The sequence below is a fragment of the Diabrotica virgifera genome, chromosome 5 (assembly GCF_917563875.1).
Source record: "Diabrotica virgifera virgifera chromosome 5, PGI_DIABVI_V3a".
Taxonomy (NCBI): domain Eukaryota; kingdom Metazoa; phylum Arthropoda; class Insecta; order Coleoptera; family Chrysomelidae; genus Diabrotica; species Diabrotica virgifera.
In genome coordinates this window covers 236,340,446-236,363,733 of record NC_065447.1, presented here as the reverse complement: position 1 = coordinate 236,363,733, position 23,288 = coordinate 236,340,446, and the positions used below count along the sequence as shown (strand labels likewise).

General features: G+C 33.0%; 1 protein-coding gene across 1 annotated transcript in view; it reads left to right on the top strand.

Annotated features, from left to right (window-relative positions):
- LOC114331097 (protein Skeletor, isoforms B/C) overlaps positions 1–23,288 on the top strand; it is a 239,793-nt gene that overhangs the window by 134,653 nt on the left and 81,852 nt on the right. The window contains exon 5 of the mRNA XM_050650895.1: positions 14,569–14,680. Within this exon, the coding sequence (XP_050506852.1) occupies positions 14,569–14,680 (112 nt within the window). The remainder of the gene's footprint in view (positions 1–14,568; positions 14,681–23,288) is intronic.

Here is a 23,288-nt window from a genome sequence, read left to right as displayed (position 1 = left end):
AAAACATTTTTCTTGCGACTTTGGATTGACTTGACTGAAAAAAAATCGGCAAAAGCTCTTACTACCATTACTGTTTCGAAATGAGCTTTTACCAGAGAATCGTTGTTTTTTACGTTCAACATCATTAGCTCAAATTCACCGGGAAATGAAATTATACCATTTTTCTTCTTGTTATTTTCTCAGAAAGCCTTGATGTCATATCTTTTTATTTTTTACTGCGACCGTATTAGTTTGCCACTAAAATTTAAGTCGGACATCTTCCTTAATAGTTCAATATGAACATAGCCTCAAATGAACCTCCGGGGAACAAAATATTGATGTTTAGCGTATCCGTAGGTATAATATGTGTGTCTTACATGGTTCACATAAAAGTGAGAAAGCTTTTAAAAAGTTAAATTTTTAATATATTTTTTTATGAATTCTGATTTTTTCATGTATATCAAAAACTAGCGACAATCCTTTATGAAAGATATATTTATGTTAAAAAAGACCCTTTTGGGTTACATCACAGAACGTTTTCGAAATAATAATTCCATAATCAGTGCCGGTAAGAAGTATACATGCTTTGAGCCACCAAATATATAATGGATGAAAACCCTTTAAATGTTATAAATTTACATTTTAGTAAAAAATAATCTGTCGTTTCGGGTCCTCCAGATCTCAGCTCACCAATTCTTTCATAATTTATTAGATTGTCGCTTTCTTATTATTAATAACCCTTAAATCTTGATCTGGTTTATTGTCTCTTGTTGGAATGTAACTTAACACACTAATCAGTTTGTCCTGTTGCCTGTTATGCTAATTACTCAACTTCATTTATCCCGTTTAAAAACAACATACAGCTAATTACTCTGGTCTGCCACATAACTCACTCTCCTTTTATTATTAACATTCTTGTCACCTTCTTTTTAGTTTCTTTAGACTTTACTTAACAATAGGGTACTGCACACCAAAATCCATTATTACACATTCTTTCAAAGTTCTTTCAGATTATAATAATTAAGTTTTTAATGCATATATACTATCCTTTTCATCTCTTTCCTATCTTTCTTTTCATTTCCATTCATATCAGGTAACCCCTATTATCCAGTTATCCTAATTTAAATTTCACATTAGTATTTTGTTTTTTACATTTGTTTGTTAATTCAGTTGGTCATATCTACCATATACGTTCACAAACTCCTGCACTTATATATACATATTTCATTTGGTTCAGTTTGTTCACTCCACTACCACCTATAAAAATCAAACTCATAGTTCTCTATTTTTGATACTCATTCAATTTAGATTCTTTTTTACATATTGCCATCAACCCACAATTTGACCCCATATTAGTTAGCTCTCATTCTATTGTTCATTCACTAATCACTTCGTCTGGTAGCCTATCAAGGTATATTTCTTCGAATTCCTTCAGTCCATCCAAAACAACATAAAGTCAATTAGATTTTGCTGTCACATAGTTTATTCATTCCATTACAATTCATAAAATCATATCTTTGACACCAAAATTTACTCCACTATCTGTACCTATTCTTTAGTTACTTTAATTTTTCCACAATTCCTCTCCCAATTTTAACAGACATAATTAATCAGTACAATAGTACAGTTGAGTCCGGGAATCTTTACCCGTGCGTCATCATTTAAAGCATACGAAATAAGTCGATGATAAGTCGGAAATTGAAATTTACTAAACACAACAGCAAGTCACTTACTGTCACTTGCTGTTGCGTTTAGTAAATTTAAATTTCCGACTTATCATCGACTTATTTCGTATGCTTTAAATGATGACGCACAGGTAAAGATTCCCGGACTCAACTGCACTAAATAAATAAAGTAAATATATAAATAAATTTTATTAAATTTAGTATGAGTAAATAATAAATTAATTAAATATTTTTTTTGTCAAACAAGTAGATAATAAGAGTTAGAGTTTAATTTATTAAGTAAGAGATTGTTGCAACAAAGTTTAATTTTAATATTTTTTGAATCATATGTACACGGCTTATTTGATAAAAACAATAGATTACATTTATATGATATTGAGTGTTTTCAATTTCCCTGTTTCCACCCTGGAAGAAGTAAGCAATCAGAAATATTAGAAGCCACAGATCACAGATATTGTATCCAATACAAAATTAGCCCTGAGAATAAAATTGATTGGAAAATTTAATTTGAATTTAGTTTTGTTTTTACATAGGCAGTAAATTAAATAATTGAATAATTAATTAAAGTAAAAATTTTCTAATCAATCTAATTAAATAGATATAATAGAGCATAACAATATATGGACCGGTATGTTCAAGATTGATATGATATTATATGAAATTCTAAAAAATATGGCTCAAAGAAATCAATGTTTAAGGAAAAAAGAAATTATTCTCTCTGTGTATATTCATTTAAAAAGTATAAAAATGTCTTTTGAGTTATATTGTTGTTCACTGAGGATGATAATATGTTATTATTGTCGTCCTATCTTATATGTAATGTACAACAAACAAATTTAGTTAAACAGTGGGTGGATCCGAAAATATGTTTTCGTCTTCGACCCACGTGCCTCAAAGTTCTTAAAATTAAATTCATGGGCTGCCTACAGCGAATAATTTATATAAAAGAGGGCCGGAGCTATCATAAGTCAGATTATATTCTGGTTCGAATAAATGGTACTGAAAGTTTGTAACATCCCGCACAATCACGCCGCAACTGATGACATAGCAACTTGGGAATATTAAGCTTCGAGCAGAAGAGCTTTGAATGTGAAGTTGGTTAGGGACGCTATGCAATAAAAGCTCTCTGCATGCTTTCCTTTTTGCCTTTATGTTCATAGTCCAGTCGTCAAAGTTTGTATTTAACTTGGCGGAAAGTTTCTCCAAAAACACAATAGCTTCGCGAATTTCATAACTTTCTGCTAGATTTAATACGTTGTGGAATAGGCAAACAGGATGGATATATTTATTACTATTAATATTTTGAATAAGTCGTAATAGTTTTTGTCATTTACCGGCAATTTTAATGGATAATTTGGATTTAATTATAGTCCATATATGTAGCTTTTTTCCAGGTCTTTTAGGCCCAGAGCTTTGTTGTTCTTTTCCATAGTGTTCTATTGTTTGTCAACTTCTTCCAGTCTGTTATTCTCTTTTCCTTTAGGTCTTCTACTACCGCCTCTCTCCATCGCTTTCGTGGTCTTCCTCTCTTTCTTTTATAATCTGGTACTCTCCATGCTATTTTCTTTACCACTCTGGCATCATGCATTCTTTCTATATGGCCTAGCCACTGCAACCTTCTTAATTTTATTACGCTATCTATTTGTGGTTCTTTGTCCTTCTTATATACCCTTCCTCTGTTCTCTTCCCTCCTAATATTCTTCTGAGTATTTTTCTTTCCCATCTTCTTACTGTTTCTTTTGTTGTTTGGTTAAGTATCCATGTCTTACATCCATATGTAGGTGTTGGTCTTATTATAGTCTTGTAAATCCTAAATTTCGTATTCCATGACAGCTGTTTTGATCATAGTAAATAATTCATGGCTCCCGCAGATCGATAGGCTTTACTTAATCTGGCATCAATTTCTTTCATTTCTTCACACTTGTTTGTTATCCTTGCTCCTAGATATACTTCTTCTTCTTAAAGTTCCATCTCCTAGCGGAGGTTGGATATCATAATGGCTATGGTCACTTTGTTGGCTGCTGCTCTGAACAGTTGTAATGAACTACAGTTAAACCATTCTCTAAGGTTCCTCAGCCAGGAAATGCGTCTTCTTCCTATGCTTCTTTTTCCTTGGATCCTTCCGTGCATAATAACTCTCAGCAGCTCATATTTCTCTCCTCTGGTAATGTGACCCAAATATTCTAGTTTTCTTGTTTTTATACCGTTCATAATTTCTAACTCCTTATTTAAACGTCGTAGCACTTCAACATTGGTAATCCTTTGAACCCACTGAATTTTCAACATTCTTCTGTAACACCACATTTCGAACGCTACTATTTTTCTTATATGTTGCCTTTTCAATGTCCAAGCTTCCATTCCGTATAGTAATATAGAAAATATGTAGCATCTTAGAACCCTCAATCTGAGAGGCAACTGAAGGTCTTTGTTTGTAAGCAGTGTCTTCATTTTTATAAATGCTTGCCTTGCAGTTTCAATTCGGACTTTAATTTCTTTGCTTTGGTCATTTTTGTCATCAACCCAGGTTCCCAGATATTTGCATGTCTTTACTTTTTCTATTTTGGTTTGCTCTAGTATTAACCTTTCATTTCCATGTTGTGTTTTTGAGACAATCATAAATTTAGTTTTTTTCTTGTTTATTTTGAGTCCATATCGAATGCAATAATCGTTAATTCTATTTAACAATGCTTGTAGCGACTCAAGGGTGTCTGCCATTATAACGGTGTCATCAGCGAATCTTATGTTATTTACTGTTCTTCCATTTATAGAGATTCCATCACTTAGTTCCGCTATCGCTTCCTGAAATATGGCTTCACTGTACACGTTAAACAGTAGCGGCGACAGTACACAACCCTGTCTTACCCCTCTCTTTATATCAATATTCTCGGACTCTTGTTCTTCTATCTTTATATTGGCCTTTTGATTCCAATACAGATTGATGATAATTCGTAAGTCTCGTCTGTCTATATCTCTGTTTTTCAATAATTCTATTAGTTTTTCATGTCGGACTCTGTCGAACGCTTTTTCGAAGTCGATGAAACAGGAATAAATATCCAGGTTCATATCTAAGCATCTTTGAGAGAGGACATTAAATGCAAACAATGCCTCTCTTGTTCCAAGTCCTTTGCGGAACCCAAATTGGGTATCATCCATATCATTTTCTAGCTTTCTGTATAATCTTTCATGAATCACCTTTAGAAATATTTTGAGGGTATGGCTTATTAGTGATATTGTCCTATAGTCTGAACAATCTTTGGCATATATTGTTTTAGGTATTGTTACAAAGGTGGACACCAACCATTCCTGAGGTATTTTTCCGGTTTTATATACTTCATTAAACAGATCCAGTAGTACAGGTAGAGTTTCATCGTCTAGACATTTCAGTAATTCTGCAGGTATTTCGTCTGGACCTACAGTTTTTCCGTTTTTTGCGTTTCGTATTGTTTGTTCGATTTCCTCCATTATGATCTCTGGTCCCGTTTCGCTATCGATTTCTTCCGGTTCTTGTCTATTATCCTCAAACAGATCTGTTATGTACGCCTTCCACTTTTTTAATTTCTCTTTGACTGCTATAATAATTTTTCCATTTATGTCTTTAAGAAGGCCATCTTTCTTTTTTCGCTGTGTATTTGTGATTTCCTTTATTTTCTTATGCATATTAAAGCTATCATGTTTTTTAGAATATTCCTCTATTTCACTGCATTGATTTGTCAGCCAGGTGGATTTGGCCTCTTTTATTTTCTTTATTATTAACCTCTGTATTTCTTTGTATTTTGCCTTATTCCTGCCTTTATGTTTTCTTCTTTCCTCCATTAACTCTAGGATTTCTGAAGTCATCCATCTCTGTTTTTTTCTTATTTTTGTCTGTAATATTTTCTTTCCTGCCTCTACTAACGTTTCTTGTATCATGTTCGATTTGTCATTAACATCTGTTGTCTTTATCACGTCTTGTTTGATTTTCTTTAAGTTATCATTTATTTCTTGTTTTAAACTCTGACGTATAGGTTCTTCTTTTATCTTTGAGACATCGAATCGTGGTATATTTGTTTGTTTTTGGATCTTTTTTAATTTTATCTTCATTACGCAGATAGACCTAGATATACAAATTCGTCTATTTCCTCAAACTTAAACTCTCCTAATTGTGTGCTTACATTGAAATTTGTCCCATCTCGCCTTTCTCTTCATACTTTCATAACTTTGCTTTTCTTTTGATTTATTTTTAGAGCCAGCTTACCCAGCTACATTTACCAATCTTTCTGTTGATGGCTCTTGTACAATATGTGTCCATTTCTATTTAAGTTGCTATTTCTAATGAGTTTTTCTAGTATCATGTTAAATATTAGCGTTGATAGCGGGTCTCCTTGCCTAAGTCCTGATCTGACTGCAAAATCTTCTGAGGTTCCTTCTTTCACTCTTACGTTGCAGGTCGTATGCTTCAATGTCGTCGTCACTAGTTTCTTTAGCTTCGTAGCTAATTATAGTCACTGCGAAATTATTTCCGTATGGTACTGTATACGTGTATCATCATCATCATCAGTAAGCTCTTTCCATCCACTGCTGGATATAGGCCTCCCCTATTTCCGTACACTGGTCATTATTTTTATATCGTCCGTTTATCGCGTGGGTGGCCTTCCCCTACTTATTTTGTTGTCTCTTGGTCTCCACTCGAGCAACCTCTTTGTCCATCTCTAATCTATCAGACGGGCCCATTTAAGTTTAGCCACATGACATACAACATCTGTGACTCCTGTTCTCAATCGTAGTTCTTCGTTTGTTATATTATCTCGCATGACACACCAATCATCGACCTTTCCATTTTACGTTGAGCATTTCTTAGCCTCTTAGCAGATGCGGTTGTTAATGTTGTTAATGTTAGAGTTTCAGCACCATTGGTCATAACCGGCAAAATGCATTGGTTAAGACTTTCCATTTCAAGCAGATGGGAAGATCACTTTTGAATACGTCTCTGAGTTTACCATATGCTGCCCAGGAGAGGATACACGTGTATATTACTATGAAATATCTGAGGAATTGCTTTAGTCAGTTCTTATAACAATTCTGAAAAATCAGCGGACAAAAAGATGCGAAGAATACAGGTTAAGTAGTCTGATGAGCAATGATTGAACATTTATTTTTTCGCATTATTCATGGAACAATAACAAGTCATTCTAAAACAGACCTAGATGAAACCCAGTTTGAACCTAGGCATGCGCCGGATACAGGTGAGGCACTTTTTGTCTTAAATGTGCACTTCTCCAAAAATACTGCGAAAGACATAAAGATATTTATGTGATTTTCATCGATTATGAAAATACTTCTGAAAGGTGTAGCATGGAAGGTTATTGAACATATTCAGAACCAAATGCATTGATGGTAAAGACCTACGTATCGTAGAAAACGTGTATTGGAAGCAGAAATCGGATCAGGATCGTATGAGATGGGAGATTAACCGATGAATTAACATAAAAAGGGAATCCCTCTAATTGGCTGTATTCCATAGCAAAAATACTGTAGAAGTAAAAAAGACTTCCTTTTGTAGCTGATAAATTTTATTAAAAAAATTTTCTTAAAAGATTGGACAAAACTTTACTTCGCAGACCATCTGATGATGGTCTGCTAAGACCGAACACGTTCGTTAATCTGTGATGTAAAGTTTTTGTCCAACTTGAAAATTGTTTAATAAAATTTATATATACCAGCTACAAAAGGAAGCCTTTTTACTTCTACAGTAACCGATGAATGTTACATTCAAATATATCAGATAGGGATGTATTCTATTCCCGCTGTTATTTGGTATCTACTTGGATATAATTTTCAAATAGGATTTGTAAGATAAAGACTTTGGAATGAATATGAATGGTGAAACTGCTATTTTATGCTACAGTCTCCAGGGCCTTTAAGAGTTATTGACAATGATCTACATACAGATCAACAAAACAGGTAGAAAGTTACTCACTTTAAATATCTGAGATGTTACATTACAGAAAAACTAGATCCAATAGTCCAGGGTAATAAGGTTTTTTCCATGACACTTCAACAGCCAGGGTACTGAACTTCAACGTTTTTTCGACAAATAATACCTATAAAAACAAATTGTAACTATTTCCTGCGTAGGATCTGGCGGCCATTCTTATTTATAAACAATTTAGTGCCAAAAAACTGGCAATTGTTATCTTCAGTATAAATATTTTTTATTTCTTGTAAAACAATATAGGATAATATTAAAAGTCGTTTCTGAAACACCTCACAACCTTTTGCTTTTTATGTTACAACAAGAAGTCTCTCCCATATACGTCTTGTCCATTTTCATCAAATTTAATAAAAATACACTCTACGGAGGATAAACGGCAGCAGTATTTTTTAAAGTAGTTTTTTCACGGTTCTATGTTAAATCAGGAGTAGTAATCAATTATTTCTCATGTACCTCGAAATCCGCCAAACTGGAAAACAGAGCGAATCGTGTAAACTGTTGAGTGTTTTTATCTGCAGCAGAGAGTTATTATACGGCTTTGCTTAAGACCCATGAGTTAATTTGTCAAATGCCTTGTCGAAATCAAAGAAACATGCATACACATCGCAGTTGACATCCCTGGCTCTCTGTAGTAGAACTGGCACACTTGAGCAGAAAGTTATTGTACGGCTTTGAGAAATAAAGATATAATAAAATATGACTAATTGAAAAATAAACATTGTTTCGTTTGCTTCCAATCCAGATGTTCATCGTTTATATTTTTGATTAGGACAAGACGAACACACACCTTATGAATCTGAGCTAGGCTAGGGTAAACGATAAGTATCACAGTTGATTGAAATATTATTTTACAATAGTATTTCAATTCTCTGTGGCAGGGGCGGCCCGTCAGGGTAGGCAAAGTAGGCGCCGCCTAACCTCTTCAAATGTGCAATGATAAATTATTTATTAATATAAATTACTTATTTCAAAACTGTAATTTATAAATTTTGAGACAATACCGAAGTATCTAAAAATCTAAAATAAAGCAAAGCTACTTTTTAATTCATCTCTGAAGTTGTAATAATTATTGTACGCTCCCCGTAGCGTAGCATTACTACGACGGCTTTACCCTAGGGAAGGCTCTCTAAAAAGTAGCCGAACAGAATTCGCATTTGTCTCACTCTTTACGCTAAGCACAGCGGCTGTATTGTCGCTTGCCTGGCCGTGTATTTTCGGGCTATAGGTAGGCTAGATTTTTTGAGCCTTTGACATTCACTGCGTTCACCAGATGCAAACACATTCACAAATGTTTGCGCTTTGATTCTAAACTTGTTGACAGCGAGCTGAACGGTTGGTTGTTTAGGTTAAAATTTGACATTTTGCTTGCTTGGTTTGAATGTAACCTAAAATAAATTTTCTCAATAAATACGTTTTTGAATTTATTTTTTTTTAAGGAAAAAAGAAAATTGATTTAATAGATAATAACGTAGCAGAATGTCTTCAGTAGCCTTAATTTTATATATAAAACCCTTATCAATATATTCTACAATATATACAACTTAAATTCCCGCCATATTTTTTCAATATTCAACACGTTTGCAAAGTTCAACTTAAATATCTTATGTTTGCAAAAATGGCGACCGCTTTCCAAACATGTTTGACGTTCAGAACCATAAAGCGCAAACTGATTGCCAACGTTTGCATCTGGTGAACGCGCCCATTGGTTGTGTCGAGCTGCATCTCGGAACTGCCAATTGCATGTTTTAGGATCTTGACTACCAATTCTGAACAAAACGAAAAGTTCGAATTTTGTCATGAAATTTGGTATGTAGGGTCAGAATAATATTTCTAACAATTTTTCGAAATAACTTTTTGCGATATCTCTAACGCGAAACAAAATATTGAAAATTCGTCCTGTTTGTGAATTCGCACTAGGCCGCGTTTAAAATTTAAATTTCAGTTGACTATCTAAAGGTGTAAACCATCAAAATCAATGACTGCAAAATTTCAAATCTGTATTTATTTTAATAGCCGAAATATAAGGGTGTGTTCATCTTAAATGCGACACACTGTATACAGGGTGTTTGGTAAAGAATGGGCTATAGCTTAACACTAGATTTATGAGGTTAAAATATGTCGATTTGAGCTAACTTACCTTAGTACGAAAGTTGATAATAACCGAAATACAGGGTGTCAAAGTTAAAACTTTTATTTTATTTATTCTTGAATATTTCCTAACAGACATGGAATAATAACACAAAATTTGGTAAGCGTGGATTTTTTGAGACAAGAAATCTAAATTCGTCACCAAAAATGATGTATTATCCAGGGGGCGCCACATACGCCTTTCAGCGCTAATTTAATAGGTTCAATTTTATTATTACCCACTCTACATACTTTCTAAATAAAAATTTTTATTCTATTAATATTTTTACTTAAAAAAGGTATACTACATTCATCTCGCTAGACTCAACCGTTTTCGAGATAAACGCATTTTAAATCTGCGAGGCAACATAATTTTTTGCAGCATATCATTGTAGTTACAGTTACACCCGAAAAATAACTTAAAATCATAAAAATTTACAAAAATGTATCTCAAATTTCTTCAAATGGAATTTGCGACATAAATATGAGAACTGGCACAATTATTATGGTTTCAAGTTTATTTTTCGGGTCTAACTACAATGATATGCAAAAATTATGTTGTATCGCAGATTTAAAATGCGTTTATCTTGAAAACAGTTGAGCTTAGCGAGATGAATGTAGTATACCTTTTTAAAGTAAAAATATTAAGAGAATAAAAATGTGGATTAAAAAACTACGTGGCGTGGGAGATAAAAAAAATTGAACGTATTAAATGAGCGCTGAAAGACGTATGTAGCGCCCTCTGGGTAATAGATCATTTTTGGTGGCAAATTTAGATTTCTAATCTAAAAAAAACCCCGCTTACCTACCAAATTTCGTGTTGTTATCCCATGTCTGTCAGGAAATATTCAAGAATAAATAAAATGAAAGTTTAAGTTTGACACCCTGTATTTCGGTTATTATCAACTTTAATACCAAGGTAAGTTAGCTTAAATCGACCAAATTTTAAGCTCAGGAATGTAAGGTTAAGCTATGGCCCATTCTTTACCAAACACCCTGTACCTATATAGATATGTACATATTATTATACACCATATGTGTTGCCTACCCGGATACTGAGGTCACGAGCCGCCACTGCTCTGTGGTAGTTTAACGGTACACAATTGGCGCCCAACGTGGCTCTTGATACTGACAGAAACAAGAAACGGTAGTGGAATGGCATTGACGTGAACCATAAAACTATGGAATAAGAATCTTCCGAATGTTGTATACGGAGATATGCCTATAAATAACGAAATTTTTAACGGAAAAACAAGTTAAAACAATTACAGAAAGATTACTATTAATGCATCATTAAAGAAGATAAAATAAAATCATTATTTGAAAATAAAATAACAAAGATGTGACTTTTATAAGGTTACAATATATTTTTAAGACATATTTTTTCAGAAACGTTTCGGTAATTGTTATCTTCAGTATCAATATTTTTTAAATTTTGTTCACAACCTTTTACTTTTTCTGCTACAACAAGAAGTCCCTCCCATATGCGCCTTGTCCCTTTTCATCAAATTTAATGAAAATAAACTCTAGGGAAGATAAACGGCAGCAGTATCTTTTAAAGTAATTTTTCCACGGTTTTTTGTTAAATCAGGAGTAGTAATCAATTCTTCTCCATGTACCTCAAAACCGCACAAACTGGAAAACACAACGAATCGTGTAGAGTGTTGAGTGTTTGTATCTGCAGCAGAGAGTTATTATACGGCTTTGGTTAAGACCCATGAGGTAGTTTGTCAATTGCCTTGTCGAAATCAAAGAAACTTGCATACACATCGCAGTTGACATCCCTGGCTCTCTGTACTAGAACTGGCACACTTGAGCAGAAAGTTGTACGGCTTTGAGAAATAAAGATATAATAAAATATGACTAATGGAAAAATAAACATGATAAGTTAAAATATTGTTTCGTTTGCTTCCATTCCAGATGTTCATCGTTGATATTTTTGATTAGGACAAGACGAACACCCACCTTATGAATCTGAGCTAGGCTAGGGTAAACGATAACTATCACAGTTGATTGAAATATTATTTTACAATAGTATTTCAATTCTCTGTGGTAGTTTATCGCTACACAATTGGCGCCCAACGTGGATCTTGATACTGACAGAAACAAGAAACGGTAGTGGGATGGCATTGACATGAACCATAAAACTATGGAATAAGAATCTTCCGAATATTGTATACGGAGATATGCTTATAAATAACGAAAGAGGGTGCCAAACAATTTTTTAACGGAAAAACAAGTTAAAACAATTAGAGAAAGATTATTATTAATGCAGCATTAAAGAAGATAAAATAAAATATTTATTTGAAAATAAAATAACAAAGATGTGACTTTTATAACGTTACAATATATTTTTAAGACATATTTTTTCAGAAACGTTTCGGTAATAGTTATCTTCAGTATCAGTATTTTTTAAATTTTGTTAAAAATGATTTTTAGATTGAAAATATCGTTTCTGAAATATCTCACAACCTTTTACTTTTTCTGCTACAACAAGAAGTCCCTCCCATATGCGCCTTGTCCCTTTTCATCAAATTTAATGAAAATAAACTCTAGGGAAGATAAACGCCAGCAGTATCTTTTAAAGTAATTTTTCCACGGTTCTTTGTTAAATCAGGAGTAGTAATCAATTCTTCTCCATGTACCTCAAAACCGCACAAACTGGAAAACACAACGAATTGTGTAGAATGTTGAGTGTTTTATCTGCAGCAGAGAGTTATTATACGGCTTTGGTTAAGACCCATGAGGTAGTTTGTCAGTTTCCTTGTCGAAATCAAAGAAACTTGCATACACATCGCAGTTGACATCCCTGGCTCTCTGTACTGGAACTGGCACACTTGAGCAGAAAGTTGTACGGCTTTGAGAAATAAAGATATAATAAAATATGACTAATGGAAAAATAAACATGATAAGTTAAAATATTGTTTCGTTTGCTTCCAATCCAGATGTTCATCGCTGATATTTTTGATTAGGACAAGACGAACACACACCTTATGAATCTGAGCTAGGCTAGGGTAAACGATAACTATCATAGTTGATTGAAATATTATTTTACAATATTATTTCAATTCTCTGTGATAGTTTATCGCTACACAATTGGCGCCCAACGTGGATCTTGATACTGACAGAAACAAGAAACTGTAGCGGGATGGCATTGACATGAACCATAAAACTATGGAATAAGAATCTTCCGAATGTTGTATACGGAGATACGCCTATAAATAACGAAAGAGGACGCCAAACAAATTCTTAACGGAAAAACAAGTTAAAACAAGTACAGAAAGATTATTATTAATGCATCATTAAAGAAGATAAAATAAAATAATTATTTGAAAATAAAATAACAAAGATGTGACTTTTATAACGTTACAATATATTTTTAAGACATATTTTTTCAAAAGCGTTTCTGTAATTGTTATCTTCAGTATCAATATTTTTAAAATTTTGTTAAAAATAATTTTTAGATTGAAGATATCGTTTCTGAAATATCTCACAACCTTTTACTTTTTCTGCTACAACAAGAAGTCCCTCCCATATGCGCCTTGTCCCTTTTCATCAAATTTAATGAAAATAAACTCTAGGGAAGATAAACGCCAGCAGTATCTTTTAAAGTAATTTTTCCACGGTTCTTTGTTAAATCAGGAGTAGTAATCAATCCATGTACCTCAAAACTGCACTAACTGGAAAACACAACGAATCGTGTAGAATGTTGAGTGTTTTTATCTGCAGCAGAGAGTTATTATACGGCTTTGGTTAAGACCCATGAGGTAGTTTGTCAATTGCCTTGTCGAAATCAAAGAAACTTGCATACACATCGCAGTTGATATCCCTGGCTCTCTGTACTAGGACTGGCACACTTGAGCAGGAACTTGTACGGCTTTGAGAAATAAAGATATAATAAAATATGACTAATGGAAAAATAAACATGATAAGTTAAAATATTGTTTCGTTTGCTTCCATTCCAGATGTTCATCGTTGATATTTTTTTATTAGGACAAGACGAACACACACCTTATGAATCTGAGCTAGGCTGGGGTAAACGATAACTATCACAGTTGATTGAAATATTATTTTACAATAGTATTTCAATTCTCTGTGGTAGTTTATCGCTACACAATTGGCGCCCAACGTGGATCTTGATACTGACAGAAACAAGAAACGGTAGTATGATGGCATTGACATGAACCATAAAACTATGGAATAAGAATCTTCCGAATGTTGTATACGGAGATATGCCTATTAATAACGAAAGAGGGCGCCAAACAAGTTTTTAACGAAAAAACAAGTTAAAACAATTACAGAAAGATTATTATTAATGCATTATTAAAGAAGATAAAATAAAATAATTATTTGAAAATAAAATAACAAAGATGTGTCCTTTATAACGTTACAATATATTTTTAAGACATATTTTTTCAGAAACGTTTCGGTAATTGTTATCTTCAGTATCAATATTTTTTAAATTTTGGTAAAAATGATTTTTAGATATATTGATACTGAAAATATAATTAGAAGTCGTTTCCGAAATATCTCACAACCTTTTACTTTTTCTGCTACAACAAGAAGTCCCTCCCATATGCGCCTTATCCCTTTTCATCAAATTTAATGAAAATAAACTCTAGGGAAGATAAACGGCAGCAGTATCTTTTAAAGTAGTTTTTCCACGGTTCTTTGTTAAATCAGGAGTAGTAATCAATTCTTCCCCATGTACCTCGAAATCCGCACAAACTGGAAAACAGAGCGAATCGTGTAGAGTGTTGAGTGTTTTTATCTGCAGCAGAGAGTTATTATACGGCTTTGTTTCAGGGATCCACCGGTATTACGGGCTTACAACAACACTGACATAATCCTCCGACTGCCAATGGGAAAAAGAATTAGGGATATCCGATGGCTGTCTGTCTGGTGTAGACGGTTCACGGTAAGTGATTTTTGATATAATATTTACTGAATAGTTTAAATGCATTGGAATTTGAATTTTGAGAGTGGATTCAACCAGTTATGTCAAAATGTATTGAGGTATGCAGTACTGCAAAATACGATTCTTTAATGTATTTTGTGCTCGAATACTTTATTTTTAGATACGTTTGACACTAGCTAATATTTACTATATTATAAAGAACTCAAATAATAAACAAAATAAGTTCTCAATCAAGTTGCACAGAAAATGACAATAAATATGGTTCTCATACCACTAGATTGACAACAGGTGGAAGTTCTCTGGTTACTACCCCCGTGATTTTCAAAAATTATAAATCATACGCGTGCCGAGACGAACACTAAGATGAGGGAATTTTAAATAATTCACGTCCCATTTGCTCAGCGTGGTAAAAGTTCCAACGAGAAAGCTTCCTAAGTACTCCACAAGAGAGTAAATGAATTAAAAATGTATAAACATTTTCAATTTCTTTACAATCCGAAAATGCAGCAGCATTATACTCTAGTTAAATCGGAGAGTACAGGAAGAGTCTATACCGGTTTCGGGGATTTTTTCCCGTCATCAGTAGTCCCATATCCTCTTTATACTAGAATATAATCCTGCTATTAGTGTCCATGCTATTCTAAGCATCCTTCCGTATGTACACCACATTTCAAATGACTGTAGCTTATTTATGTGCTCTTTCTTCAATGTCCAGCTTTCAAGTCCGTATTCGTATTGCGGTATTGCAGTATCAAAAACACGTAGCATCTCAAAGCTCTTACTCTCAGTTCTAATCTACGGTCTTTGTTGCTGACAATTGTTTTCATTTTTGCGAACGCATTTCTTGCTATTTCTATCTTGGTCCTTATATCAGTTGTTTGATCATTTTTCTCTGAAATCCAGGTTCCTAGGTATTTGTATTTATCAACCCTATCTATCGGTACATTTCTCAAATGTATGCTTGTTTGTATATTTGTTTTCTTAGTTATTATAATGTAGAGGGCCTTTTTATATTCATTTTTAGTCCATATTCTTCACAGAAACTGTTTGTTTTGTTTAGTAGTAATTGGAGTTGTTCAGCAAAGCTTGCCATAATCACGGTGTCAGCTGCATATCTTATGTTGTTAATAGATCTTCCGTTAATTATTATTCCTTTACTTTGAGATAGTAATGCTTCTTCAAAAATATCTTTTCTATATGCATTAAAAAGTAAAGGAGACATAATACATCCCTGCCTAACTCCTCTCCTGGTTTTAATTTCTGGACTGGGTTCGTTATCTATTACAATTTATGCTCTTTGATTCCAGTAAAGGTTTGTTATTATTCGTAAATCCCTTTAATTTGGACTAATTTTTAATGTTCTACTTTGTCAAATGCTTTCTCAAAATCAACGTAACAAACATGCGCATCCATATTCATGGACATGCATCTTTGAGCTAACGCATTAAAAGTAAATAACGCCTCTCTGGTTCCTAGTTCGTTTCTGAACCCAAACTGACTATCATCTCTTCCTTCTTCCAGTTTTTTATTTATACCACCATGTATTATTTTCAAGAATAATATGAGAATGTGACTTATTAATGATATTGTTCTGTAATCACTGCAATTTTTAGCATTTGTATTTTAGGGATAATTTAAAATAGAGATGAACAAATAGTTCATTCTTTAATGCAACGTCTGGCTCAGTGATGCTGAATGACTCACAATAACAAAAAGGGTATATATATATTGATATGGCTCCTGCCGATCAATTCCATTTCCATCCATTAAATCTGTCTGTGTAGTGAGCGTGTGTTGTTACGGTAAAATGAGCCCATTTATGATGAAACCCTAAATCATATAGACGTCCAGAGACGTCATACCGCCCCTCGCCATACTTCACGCTTCACCACCTCCCTGTTACTGCATTAGTTAAAATGGTAATTTTCTGAAATTTTGATAGGAGCTATTTGTACCGTTGAGAAAGCAGGCGCAAGGAATGAGTAGCAAACGGATTGTTCTCGAACTTTTTTGACAGAAGCGATCAGTGTCGGGATTAGTATTGCTCCAGTTAAATATTTCTTTGCATAAATTAAAATTTTGTAGTAAGAAATAAAATCCTGAGAGGACATGGAGAGATAAACACTAAGAAAAAAATATAAAAACGAGAAATTCCGAAAACCAACGAGGAAAAATTCTTCTTTCTCCTCTTGTTTAAAATCTTTCGGTTGATTTTATCATTCTCTTTTCGATCTTTCGATTCATTATTGTAGTTTTTTATATAAAGTGCACTACCAGATAATATATCTTCATCTCTTCGATGGCTTTCTTTCCGTGCGATTTCTAATAGTGTCTTCTCCATTATTTTTACATAGCTATATTATTGATGTTTGTATCTTACTCAATTTTGAAACCCACAATACGAGCTTATCTCTTCGTTTTTCTTGTTGTTTATTCTAGTTTTGCTCGCTGTACTTCATATTCATTTCCACTAGATCAAGCATTATTTTGGTTTTTCTAGTGTCTTCTCTCGTTTTTATTCCATATGTCGTAATATATGTAATACAAGTCTTGTACATTCTAACTTTGCATTCTACATTCTACACTGCGTTATAAATGAAATAATAGTAATAATCATCATTTTGTTGACAATACAGCGTCGAACTATTGGTCGACATCAAGAAAGATGTTTCCTGAAACAGAAGGTGTATTACTCGTCATTTAGGATCAGGTTATACCAACCAAAGATTACCTGAAATATATCGTGAAATACCCTCAGATCCAAAACGACAAATGCCAATATGGATGTCAAGATCAATAAACCATTCAACATCTTACCGGGGGCTGCCAGGCATTTGCTGCAACTGAATAGAAGTATGTAACAGCATTACTAAGTAGGAAAGTTCCTTCATCAAGAGATAGCTATCAAACTGGAACTTCTCCAAAGGGACCATTTCCCATATTATTATCTATACGTTCCTGAGATAATTCTTATGAATGACAACTAGACGTTATTCTGGGACGACACTGTGCCCACAGACGAAAAACAGTTTTACAGAATAGAACGGATCTCATAATAGTCGTATGACGTCATATAGACGTCCAGAGACGTATTATTTAGTTATTCAGTTAAATATTTCTTTGCATAATTTAAAAATTTTGCAGAAAAGAAAAAATAAAATCCTCAGAGTGCATGGAGAGGTAAAAACTAACAAAAAATTAGAAAAATGACAAAAGGCAAATTCCGACAAACAAAAAGGAAAAATTTCTTCTTCCTCTTTTATTTAAGATCTTTCGGCCAATTTTTTCTTTCTCTCTTCGATCTTTCAGTTGAATACTTCATTACTGTAGTGTCTTATGATAAGTATACTGCCTGATATATCTCCATCTTTTCGAAAGACTTCTTTGCGTGTAATTTCTAATCCTTTCCTCTCCATTCTTCTTGCGTAACTATACTATTGACGTTTTTCTTCTTATTAAATCTTCGTTTTTTTCTATTTCGTTATACGACTTATCTTAATTTCCGTCAATTGTTCCCACCGTTCGTTTAAAATTGAACCCAAATATCAAAAGTTGGTGATTTGTGATATAAGTTAACAAAAAATTGACCTGGTGTTATCTTATTCTTGCTTATAATCATTTAGTTGGTTTTCAACGAAAACTTTTCGTTTATAAATTCGCAAAGTTTGTGCATTAGTGCTTTGCCGCTCCTGCAATACTTAGAGCAGGTTTATCGATGGATTCTCATGTAGTTTGGTCTTCTGAATCCAAATCTGAAAACGGCATTTCGATATCTCTAACCGTCTTCGAGATAATAGACCTCAAAATCTTAAATGTGACGTCACAATCCTTTTATTTTCTGCCGACACACACTGAACGTCAGCTGAAATCGTTCCTAGTAAGTAGGCTAGTTTTTTAATCTGAATTTTTTAAGAAAAGCATAGGTTATTTATATTTGAGTTTGACACTTCGTGAATGTGAAACTAAATTTTAAATTAAGTATTAATAAAATATCAGTGACATTTGATAGTGAATTTAATTATTATATAAAATAAATAAGATGTTCAAAAATACAATTTGAGTATATTTTGAAAGCAATAATTTATTAACAACTTTAAAAGGGTTTATACGAGTATACGGCCTCCCCTTTAATGCGAGTACCTAATGATAAATGGACTGTTCCATTTGTTATGAAATGAAAATTGTTATTATAGTCGGTTCGCTAAACTCAGACACAACTGGCTAGTGATTTTAGTAGGTAATTTTTTTTGTTTTTTGCCAATTTTGGCAAAAGTACTAATTATTTAGTAATTATTAACTATTTAGTAATGATTTTTTTTGCCAAATTGTCAAAATTACTGACTAAAATCACTAGCCAGGTGTGTCTCAGTTTAGCGAACCGACTATATAAAATGTTGTTTGGAATAAATAATTATATGGTCTGATATGTGCAATTACATCCTTCTAATGGAAAAAAATATTTGAAGATTTTTCTCAAATTATGGATACCAACAACATTTTTATTTATAACTCTTTTATTTTTAATTTGACGAAGAAAATATATTCTTCATAAAAAGCTCTTCATGGTCTAAGATTTATGATGCAACCATCATTATTAAATTTTATTAATTTTATACGAGGTATATAAAAAATATGAATTTCGATCAAGAGTAAAGTAGTTCACAACATTTAAATTAGAATGATATAATTACACATTAAAACATAATTTTTAATTCAAAACAACTTTTCATAATAGAAATTTTCCATATTATGAATTAAAATACGTAAATAAACAAAGTTTTCCTTATGATAATGTCTCGCATTTTCAGCTTGTTTGATATTAAAATCAAGCCCAAACCTGCTACTTAACTTTGCCACCCTATAGACTGCCTTCTAAACTAAAGTATTCCTTCATCTATATCAGTCAGGGTTAAGTTCATAATGTGATCTGAATATTATATTGATTAATAATGAGGACTGTAAACATCCCTGTCGCACACCTCTATTTATTAAGTTAATTCACTTTGTTTAATAAACAATAAGTTATTTGTCTATATTGTCTATATATTGCCTATATATCTAGATTTCTGCTTCCTTAAGCTCATTTTTCTTTAATTTTTTTGCCTATAAATGCGAGCTCTGATTATTACAAAAAAGAAGTAAAAAATTAGGCTATGTACTAAAAAATTAAAGAACTATAAAGAATGTTCAAAGCAATGTGCTCTTTAATTTATTTAACATAACAATTCTCACGCCAATGTTAACTTTATTGTCACTGCTCAGAATCCTCGACATTGGTGAAAATTTACCATAATTACATCTATGGTAATGTGTTTCTTGGAGGTGCATGGAAAGGAACGAGACAACAAACGAGCAGTCAAGGATAGCATGAAGTAATTTATACAGAAGGTTAATATCTTCTTGACTTCTACGTGAATCCAAGCTCGAGATATTTACAGCATATATATGATATATCTACTTAATGGCATATTGATTTTGAATGCAGGAAATGTAATAATATAGGGAATATAATAATAAAGTCAATTTTGCACTTCTTTGATATTATTATTATAAATGTCATACATATAAAGAAAATATAATATAATATAGAGGAATATTCTAGTACGGATCTTTCAAGCATAAATTATAAATTTTAAATAAGTTTTAAAATCGAAGTAAAAGCTCCTGCTGTAATTGGTATAATATTAATAAAGAATTAAAATTTAAAAATACAACGGGATTACATAAGTGTTCAGATCTAACGTAATATAGAACAGAAATACGCTTTATTGTTATGAAAAATTGTACAATTTTATCGACAAAGCTTATAAGAAGTCAAGAAAACAAAACAATAACAATCCAATTTACTAAAATTACATAAATCGTCAATATTTTTACAAAAATAATAATAATGACGTTAAACAGAAATAATCAATTGCAAAATTTAAATAAATTGCAAATGCATAGTCTACCTAGTAATTAATAAGTTTAAAAGTTAAGCTGCTGCATGTGACACCCAAATATAGACAAAAAAAATAAAAAAAAATACTATTTGTGCAAAGAGTACTGTAATTTCTTAGTTATTGATTTAGAAAATCTTCTACTGAATAATATGGTCTTTCGGATAGGTAGGCTTTTGTCAGTTTACGGAATTTGGGGAAAGATGCTGCAGATTTAAGTTGTAGAGGGGGAGGGTTGTAAAGTTTTTTTGCGGAATATACCTAATATAGATTTCTTTATTAACTCAGAGGACGGGGTCGGCAATTAAACGTCAAACGTAGAATTTCTCGTGAAGACGGACTCGACAGACTTATCAGTCCATCTTTAGTGAACTTTGTACTTTCTAAAGAGGCCCAGAACGAAACAGTGGTTGGATTTAATTTAAAAGTTACATTAGAAAATTGTAGAAATAACACCACTTCTTATAGCCGATGCAATTGGATAACTTTCCAGAAACATAATAGTTCTTACTCGAAAGGGTCAGTCACGTGCACGTATTGGTCTGCCTTTGCCTGCCTAGATTCACTGTAAAAGGTTATAAATGTATTTGAGATATATTGCTGGAGACGAATGTTGATATTGTTGATACTACCATGGGTGGCCTGAAGAACAAATGAATCTATACTGAACTAGCTAAACATAAAGAAAATACTAAGACCATAAGTAAGCTATTTTGAACAAGTGCTTCGATAAAATTGGCTTAAAAAACTTACTATCCAGGGAAAGGTAGAAGACACATGAAGATAGATCTCTCCTAGGAGACACGGAGCATATTTTTGCTAATATTGGCACCTCATTGTCAGAATGTGCTAGAATGGTAGAAGATAGATAGAAATGGAGGATCATTGGAAAAAATCAATTAACAGCTTCATGATACCACGATACCTCCATCAGGTTAACGACGAAGAAAAGGACAAATGTATATTATTACACGAAATTTACTTATGCAATATAAAAAATTTACCTCTTTAAGGTCTGTACCAAATCCCAGTAAAAACCCTAAAATGCATAAATGATGAAACCGTGGACATTATAGTAGACGTGTTTAACACACCAAGAAGCAATTGGACGTAATATTACGACGTCTTAACGTTGGATTAAATGCCCCAACGTTAATACGCGACGTTGCGACGACGGTCAGAAAACCGCTATTTGCACCTAAGTGGGGAATAGAAATACGGGTTGCCTCGACGTCTCAGCTCGAGATATTTTATCGTCAAATTACGTTAGTTTTTAGGACTTTGGTCTTGTAAAGTAATAGTATAAAATTCTCTACCACAGAAGTACGGCCGACACACTTCATTTTTACCAAATAGGTTAATAATCTTGGAGGATATTAAATCATCAGAAACTAAGATGCATGACGGCCTGTTGATACTTATTTAAGTAGGTTCCTACTCTATTCAGAATATAACCTAAGTGACTTGTATAATTATTTTATTATAATCATCTGCCTCATTGCATAATGCGGTCGAAAATTTACAAACGCAAGGAAGTGAACTGTTAAACTAGGTATAAAAATTGCTAAAAACTGAAAGCGCCTCAGAAATTTACAGGTTAAATCGAACAAAACGGTAAAAATAGAAGTAACCATCGTAATTAAAAAAACATATTATTATGTCTAGACCCATACAAAATTATCCTTGATTTATATATAAACAAAATTAATTATTTAAAATCAAATATTCATTAAAATCTAGCAAAAAAATTGCCAAACATTATGTTTCAAAAAATGGCTGAACCATGGCGATCTTTCATTAATGGCGGATTTGACTCACGACCTCAATTGCACTACATTTTAACTGATTTGGACAAGGACACTCCCTGCCGATCTTTAGTATAACCTATTTTTACCTTGCACACCTCGAATTTACCTATTGGTATGCCTAATACGTCCTAAAGTAAGCGCAAACAACCTGGTCTTGACGACAGACTCCCGACGACCGGTCGTCGTCATATACCCGACGTCAGCTTAACGTTAAATCTTAACCTAATAATTAACGTTGGTATTCTCAACGTTGGATTGTCGTTGTCGTCTTCCCGAAAAATACGTCTACCATACTCGATAAAACACCAATGTCCTCTGAACGTTGGCATCTATCCTAAAAAATACGTTGTAATTCCCGACGTTGAGTAGTCGTTGATGTATGCCACTTAATTGCACTTATACTACAGATAGGTTAAGACCAACGTCAGCTTAACGTCAAACCTTATCCTAATAATTGACGTCATTATTCCCGATGTCGATTGGTCATCAGATTATATTACTTATTAGCAGCAACGTTGGTCCATAGGAAAAACAGACGTTGACCTTGGTTAAGGCTTATTGTGAACCAATTTTGTCCTTAAATTTAACGTCCCATTAGGACAAAATTGGTTGCAGGTCGTAAAATTGCTACTTGGGACAGTGTACAAAACAGGCCACATATCGAAACAATGGTTACTCTCCAGCTTTCATGCTATCCCTAAAAATACAAACTCTAAAAATTGCAGTAAATACAGAATAATATCATAAGTAGTCATGTTCTCAAAATATTCTTGAAAATAATACATTGTCGTATAAATAAAAAGCTGAAAGAAGGAATATATAATAGTCAGTTTGGATTCAGAAACGGACTAGGAACCAGAA